Source organism: Triticum aestivum, chromosome 2D, assembly GCF_018294505.1.
Source record: "Triticum aestivum cultivar Chinese Spring chromosome 2D, IWGSC CS RefSeq v2.1, whole genome shotgun sequence".
Lineage (NCBI taxonomy): Eukaryota > Viridiplantae > Streptophyta > Magnoliopsida > Poales > Poaceae > Triticum > Triticum aestivum.
In genome coordinates this window covers 572656546-572664701 of record NC_057799.1, presented here as the reverse complement: position 1 = coordinate 572664701, position 8156 = coordinate 572656546, and the positions used below count along the sequence as shown (strand labels likewise).

Sequence of the window (8156 nt, the reverse complement as noted above, 5' to 3'; positions counted from 1 at the left end):
TTTTTAAGAGGAGGCTAGAAATCTCTCATCCCAACCTCTACTCTCTCGTAGAAAACTAAACAAAAAAAATTGCGCGAGAAACAAACTTTGACAAAGTTTATAGAGAAAACTATCTATATCTACAATACTAAGTATATACTAATAAGAAAATATAACTCATAATTTTGACCATTATTTAAAGTCTTCCTTTTGCGGGGAAATAAGTTGTAGTCTTTGAATCTTGGATTACGTGAATAAAATATATTTAATTAAAATTAGTTGATATAGATTAGTTTCGGCATCTAGCAGATGAGTCCATCGTATCAACGCCAAAAATATATGGTATATGTGTTGATATATGCCTTGGACTAGCACATATGCCCGTGCGTTGCAACGGGAGAATTTTTTTTGCAAGAAGCATCGAGAGAGGTAATTGATGTGTCCATCAAAATGGTCTCCGCAGCGGTGGGGCGACATAGCGAGGAGTTGCGGTGTTCCCACGGGTCATGTTTGGCCCGCGAGATCTTCATAGTGATGGGGTTGGTCGGTGTGGTGGGCACCACTCAACTCGCGCCTTTTTTTTCCTCCGGGCCCACCTCGTGTTTAGGTTATGGTTGCCTCCTCATTTTGTGGCTGCACGGTGACCTTCGGGGCATAGTTGTTTCGACGACACTCTCCTACGATGGCGTAACCGGATGGATTACTAATTTAGTGAATCCCATTTCATTGCCATAATCGGCGCATAACCAGGTAGTCTCTTCTTTACTAGGGTGTATTTTCTTTAATTATTTTAGCGCTTACTTGCCTACATTTTTTTAATCAGAGCCAAACCAACATATCCTCTTTTTATTGGCATGTGCCTACAATTTCTTTTAATTATAGCCAACCAACATATTCTCTTTTATCGTTGAATGGCAAGTGGAATGCACAACAGTTCGCGTCCGGGTTAGGCCACTAGCAGTTAACCAAACGACGTGTGTTTGTAAGACATTAATAAAAATCCAAAACAACCGCTGAGTTGAAAGATTAGACTCATGACCTCAATATCTCGAACACGTGCTGCTTGCCATTCGAACAAACAGGTCTGCTAAAAAATGGCCAAAACGAATGTTTAAGAACATAATGTAGCGTAACATTCGAAACATTCTTTCATTGTTTTATCTTTTTTGAGATTTTCAAAAAATAAAGTAAAATTTATGAAATTCTGATTATTCTTCGAAATATGAACAATTCTTTAAATCCTGATTCTTTTTCTAAACAAATGCGAGCATTGTTTTGAAATTTTCATTAGATTTGGAAAAATATGAAAAAAACATGAAATGGTTTTTTAAAATTCACAAACATGTTTTTAAAACATGAACCTCCTTTTAAGAAAACAATTTTTTTAATTTGTGAAAACGGAAACATGTTTTGAACATTCAAAACAATTTTTTAAACGTGCTTTTCAAACACAAACAATACTTTAAATTTGTGAACACTTCAATAAGCATGAATATTTTCGAATTTTTATCATGTTCTAAAATACAATTTATTTTGAAAATCTCAAACCATTTTGGAAAATGTAAACACTTTTTTAAAAATTTGAACATTTTTCTAGTTTTGAAAAAAATGGAATAAGTATAAAAAAATTAAAGATCCAAACATATTTCAGAATTGGTGCAAAATTTTGAATTCTGCTGATTTTACGAAAATTTAAACAAAAAATGGAATTCTGAAAAAAATGTAAAATAGAATTTATGAAAAAATAGAAAAAGAAAAAAAACTTGGAAATAAAAATATAAAAAATAAGAATAAAAGAAAAAAAGGAAAATAAAAAAAGAAACAGAATAGAGAAAAAACGAAAACGGGCGGACCCAATTTTGGCGCCATGTGCATAATTTTCACTATTTGCCGCCCTGTGAGGTAAATAATGTTTTTTCAGATGAACGGGCAGGAAGGAAACAGGAGCAACTAGTTAACGAGCGCTCCTTCGGGAACCTCGCAACAATCAGCGCCACTTGGCGCTCTCAGCCATTCGCCACATGTCGCGCTCTGGACGCTCCCTCCGTATTTTTTTTATTTTTCTGCACGCGTTTTTGGCTTTTTAAACGGTTTTTTCCTGGGTTTTTTCGACGTTTTGGTTTTCCCCCTGTCTTCCTTAGCTTTTCGATAAAAAAATCGAAAAACAAATTTTTTGCAAGAAAAAACTCGTTTTCTTTTTTCCTTTCCTTTCACGAAAGTCACGGTTTTTTTCCGCGAGAGGCGTGGTTGTGCTTTAGCGAGAGTCACGGCCATGCCTTTCGGAAACGAAAAAAAAACACGTTTTTTGTTTTTGTTTTTATTTCGCGAGAGTCACGGTTTTGCTTCCGCGAGAGGCACGGTTGTGCTTTCACGAGAGTCACGGCCATGCCTCTCAGAAAGGGAAAAACAAAATGCGTTTTCTGTTTTTTCTTCTTTCGCGAGAGTCACGGTTTTGCTTCCGCGAGAGGCACAGTTGTGCTTTTGCGAGAGTCACGGCCGTGCCTCTCAGAAAGGAAAAAAAACACGTTTTCTGTTTTTTTCTTTCGCGAGAGTCACGGTTTTGCTTTCGCGAGAAGCACGGTTGAGCTTTCGCGAGAGTCACGGCCGTGCCTCTCGGAAACGAAAACAAAACGCGTTTTCTGTTTTTTTTCCTTCCACGAGAGTCACGGTTTTGCTTTCATGAGAGGGACGGGTGTGATTTCGCGAGAGGCACGGGCGTGCCTCTTTCGGAAAGGGAAAAAACCATGCTCCCGGTTCGGTTTTTTCGCCCGGTTTTTTCGTGAAAAAAAAAGTTCGTCAAAACCTATCAACATGGGATTTAGTTTTGAAGATCTCGACGCGAGGAATCCAATAGTGAAAACGGTTCAAGATTTGGACGCACGGTTTAAAAGATAAAATATTTTGAATAAACGGATCTACGAAAAAAAGAAAAACTTCCAGGTTGCGACAAGTGGCGCGCTGCATGTGCGCCATTTGTCGCGACCTGGAAAAATGGAGTGTTCTTTGCAACGAGTACTCCTTAATTAGTGATTTCGGAAAGAAACATGCTTGCTTTCCTTGGGCCGAAGCATGTGCGGCCCACGTACAAATTTTAGAACAAAACTGTTTTTCTTTTCTAACAGATGAACGCACAAAAATTTAGTAGCATCTTGGATAGAACAAAAATCTTTTTGATAGTGAACGGATGAAAAAATTGGAGAAACGCACCTTACTTTATTAGTAGGTGTAGGTATAGATATAGATATAGATATAAATTGAAACACTGCTAAAAGAGCTAATCCATCTCAACGCAGTTGTGCATCGGCCGCTAGACAGCCGAGCCATTAGAAAATTCATATTTGAATCATGTTTTGTGGTGAAATAACTATATTTAAAAGTAATGGATATATATAAGACGATCCAGCATATTTGAATTTATTTACCTTTTTATTTTATAGTCTGTGAGGGTGCATTTGATCTCGAGAGCAGATATACGTCCTGTATTGGAACATTGCTAAAACAGCTGACCAATCTCAAAGCAGATGTGCACGACGGCTTACATAGCAGAGCCGTTAGAAAACGCGCCTTGGCATGTCCTCCCTTGTCATCAGTTTTTACGTATACAGATAAAAACAGAAAGCTTAAATCCAAGAATGTTTTCTCGGGGAATTCCTGTCCTCACGTGACCTCCTGTATTAATAAGCTTGCTCTGGCTAACCGAGGCAAGGCAACCCAGGAGCAACAACACAGTAACAAACCATGGCTGCCTGCACTGCAAGAATCCACCATATCTTGCTCGCGCTATCCGGTGCTTTCTACCTCGCGTCGCACTCCGCCGCATTCTCCGCCTGGGATCACCCCGGTGTGATCTCTCGCCTGGCTGACCATGATACCTTCCTTGCACTTAATGTCACCGTGGGCATGTTTGATCTCCTCGACTTGGACTGGTGCTCTATGGAGGAGCTGCCTCCTCCCGGCGCCGTCACCAGGCCGGCAGTTATCCGCCGCGGTTCAACCTTTCCCAGGCCTGTGATGCTCATCAGCACTCCTGAGGGCTCCTTGAGAGAGAAACATGACTATGATAACTGTACCGCCAGGTTTTTCTCTCATTTCTCTTCCGCGTTCGAAGAAGAAATTGTAATTGGGCTGTCCGAGAGCATGAGCCGAAGAGTGCCCCGTCCAACCCCTCACAGGCTCCCAGACCAACCTAGGGAGCGAAAATATGGCCGTAGAGCGATGACCACAAGGAAGAAACAGCAGCCTGTTGCGATCCGCGGGGAGCTCGCGTCGTCGTGGTTGAAGCAAGCGGCTGTGGCAGGTTCGGCTTTGTTTGGGTTGATTTGCGCTGTGCCAGCTCTTCTGCTCTGCTGCATACGCGGAAAGAGGCTGAGGCAGAGCACATCGGTTATCGAGCTCCGGCGAGGATTAGGACCTAGGGAGTTTCGCTACCGCGAGCTTGCCGCCGCGACAGACAATTTCGCCGAGCAGAAAAAGATCGGGAGAGGGGGGTTCGGTCCGGTGTACTGCGGCTACTTGAGTGACCAAGACCGGCATGTGGCCATCAAGACGCTCTCGGAGGAGCCGACGGCGGTGCAGGGGCGCAAGGAGTTTGAGGCAGAGGTCAGTGTCATGAGCCAGCTTAGGCACCGCAACATCGTCCAGCTCGTCGGCTGGTACCGTCGCCGGGGACGACTAGCGCTCGTCTACGAGCTCATGCCCGGAGGCAGCCTCGACACCCATCTCTACAGTCCTGACAGACGCTTATTAACGTGGCCAGAGAGGTACGTAGCTCTCCTTCTGCATCCACCAACCTCTGTCCTGTACTGACTACTGACCACTACCAGTGCAGATACAAGATTGCTCTTGGCCTGGGCTCTGCCTTGCGGTACCTCCACACGGAATGCGACCAGTGCATCGTGCACGGCGACATCAAACCCGCAAACGTGATGCTCGACGCGTCGCGCAACGCCAAGCTCGGCGACTTCGGGCTAGCGAGGCTCGACGACCATGGAGCAGAGCCACGGACAACGCAGGTCGTCGCGGGAACCCTGGGGTACATCGACCCGGAGTTCGTCAGCAGCGGCAGGCCGAGCGCAGAGTCCGACGTGTACAGCTTCGGAGTCGTGCTCCTCGAGATCGCCTGCGGCAGGCGGCCGACGTTAACGCGAACGGATCATCAAGCCTCGACGGCGCTGCTGGCCTCGGTCCGTGGCATGTACCACCGTAACCAGATCGTCGATGCAGCAGACCGGAGGCTGAATGGCGAGTTTGACAGGCTGCAGATGGAGCGTCTGCTGGTGACAGGGCTGTGGTGCGCGCACCACGACCCGATGCGGCGGCCGTCCGTTGCGCAGGCCATGGATGTGCTACGATCTGCAGACGCCAAGTTGCCCGTGCTTGCAGAGATGCGTGGCGCTGGGGAGGTTCGGTCTTTGGAGGCACAGGCTTACGACGATGTGCCTGCCGAGAACTCTGCTTATTTAACAACTGAAAGTGCGTCCCTTATGACCGATGATTCCGAGCACTCCCAATGCATCATATGCTAAGCTACATCATATGTGTTTAGAAGTTTAAATACATCTTCTTCAATGGCTCGATTATTTATTTAATGTCGTGGTATATCTTAGATACACCTTCTAGTGACTTACTCATCATTCATGTAAAATCTCATAAATTCCATGTTGTTTGCCGAGTGTTTTTCACGGCGGTTCTACTAAAACTCAGTCCACTGAGTTTTAGTGAAGTCTTGGTCACGGACAATTCCGTGACCGTTAGATCCGTGCGTTGCTTCAAGATGCGTGCAGTTATGTAGTCCCTTGTAAATCAACCCACGCAGGCGACGAACTGGGTAGGGCTGCTCTTTTGTCTTTTTTTTAACGGGGCAAGCTTTTGGGTAGTGGGCTGGGTAGTTGAGTGGTATTTTCCGTTGTCTGTTGGTCTTTATTTTGCCGGTTGTTGCTCTTCTTGGAATGTTTGGGTCGATTTTTTTTCTACAAAAGGAGAACGAACAAGAAAGCGAACTGCCTTGTATCTCTTTATTTTCTTCTTAGTAGCAGTATAAAGCATTTAGTTCATAGGTTTTACAATTTTTCACTTCTATTTTATTTTTTATTTTAGTTTCTCTTTTTGGGTTCATACGGAATTGTTAAAACCAAGTCCATTGAGTTTTAGCCAAGTCTCAGTCGAGTCCCTAGTAGTTAGAACTATGCAACTATGTTTGTCTTGTATTGTAACCAGACCGTTTTAGTTGCGCGACTGGTCGGTTTCCTTTTCTTCTTTTCTTCTGTTGTTTTGTTAATCTTGTGCGAGTTTTTTCCTTGTCTGGTTTAGGGCTTTCCATGTCTCCTTTTTAGGCTGCAATTTTTCAACGGGGGAAACAAATCGTTCAAAGAGGGGAGGGAAAGCGGTTGAGAACTATCAGCGGCAACTATTTTGTATCATACTTTAATTTAATTTTTCTTGTAAGTTTTTTTAATTATTTGTGTGTGTGTTCCAAGTTCCTTCTGATGTTGATTTTTATAGTATTTTCATCATTTTTATTGCTCTTTCAAAATTTATTTGCATGATTCTTACTACTTTTTATGTTTTTACTTTCTTTTTACTAAACAACCTTTTTTCAAAATTGAAAATATTATCATCTGCTTGCATAATCGCCCTCGACTGAAATTGTATGTCTTCAATGAGACTGGAGCTCAACAGTGTTTTGTCGGGGAGGGGGCAGTTACATGTCTACCACTAGGCACACAACTGCAAGTGTCGCGCCCCGATCGCAACTACATTCAATGTAACTACAACTAGTGTTTGTTTTGTCGTTGATGGAGGGGGAAGTTGCATGTCTGTACTAAGCACACAACTTCAAGTTTCGTCCTCCGACTGCAACTTTGTGGTGTTTTGTCGGAAGGCATGCAACTAGAGTGTAGCCCCCAACACCAACTGCATGTATTCAACGTGGCTGCAACAATGTTGGCGAGATGGCAATGATGCTATGATGGAGATCAAGGTGTCGCGCCGGTGAAGATGGTGATCATGACGGTGCTTTGAAGATGGAGATCAAAGGCACAAGATGATGATGGCCATATCATATCACTTATATTAATTGCATGTGATGTTTATCCTTTATGCATCTTATTTTGCTTAGTTCGACGGTAGCATTATAAGATGATCTCTCACTAAATTTCAAGGTACAAGTGTTCTCCTTGAGTATGCACCATTGTGAAAGTTCGTCGTGCCGAGACACCACGTGATGATCGTGTGTGATAAGCTCTACGTTCACATACAACGGGTGCAAGCCAGTTTTGCACACGCAGAATGCTCGGGTTAAACTTGATGAGCCTAGCATATGCAGATATGGCCTCGGAACACTGAGACAGAAAGGTCGAGCGTGAATCATATAGTAGATATGATCAACATAGCGATGTTCACCATTGAAAACTAATCCATCTCACGTGATGATCGGACATGGTTTAGTTGATTTTGATCACGTGATCACTTAGATGATTAGAGGGATGTCGATCTAAGTGGGAGTTTTTAAGTAATATGATAAATTGAACTTTATTTTATCATGAACTTAGTACCTGATAGTATTTGGCATGTCTATGTTGTGGTAGATCAATGGCCCGTGCTACTGTTCCTTTGAATTTTAATGCGTTCCTAGAGAAAGCTAAGTTGAAAGATGATGGTAGCAACTATAGAGACTGGGTCCGTAACTTGAGGATTATCCTCATTGCTACACAGAAGAATTACGCCCTGAAAGCACCGCTAGGTGCCAGGCTTGCTGCAGATGCTGCTGATGACATTAAGTACGTCTGGCAAAGCAAAGTTGATGACTACTCGATAGTTCAATGTGCCATGCTTTACGGCTTAGAACCGGGACTTCAACGTCGTTTTGAACGTCATGGAGCATATGAGATGTTCCAGGAGTTGAAATTAATATTTCAAGCAAATGCCCGGATTGAGAGATATGAAGTCTCCAATAAGTTCTACAGCTGTAAAATGGAGGAGAATAGTTCTGTCAGTGAACATATACTCAGAATGTCTGGGTACCACAACCACTTGACTCAGCTGAGAGTTAATCTTTCTGATGATAGTGTCATTGACAGAGTTCTTCAATAACTGCCACCAAGCTACAAGAGCTTTGTGATGAACTATAATATGCAAGGGATGGATAAGACAATTCTCGAGCTCTTCGCAATGCTAAA

The 8156-nt window shown here is 43.3% G+C and overlaps 1 protein-coding gene across 1 annotated transcript; it reads left to right on the top strand.

Moving 5' to 3' along the window:
• The first annotated feature begins 3717 nt into the window (after positions 1-3717).
• LOC123055945 (probable kinase CHARK) lies at positions 3718-5504 on the top strand. The gene is made up of 2 exons (XM_044479743.1): positions 3718-4739; positions 4808-5504. Exons 1-2 carry the CDS (start codon positions 3718-3720, stop codon positions 5502-5504), a joined length of 1719 nt encoding a protein of 572 aa, XP_044335678.1.
• The last annotated feature ends 2652 nt before the right edge of the window (positions 5505-8156 follow it).

What these genes read in the sequence shown, in the direction of transcription:
- LOC123055945 (XM_044479743.1), top strand. Translation starts at nt 3,718, where the DNA reads ATGGCTGCCTGCACTGCAAGAATCCACCATATCTTGCTCGCGCTATCC. An exon ending in TTATTAACGTGGCCAGAGAG is followed by an intron (nt 4,740 to 4,807) that starts GTACGTAGCTCT and finishes CTACCAGTGCAG; the next exon opens with ATACAAGATTGCTCTTGGCC.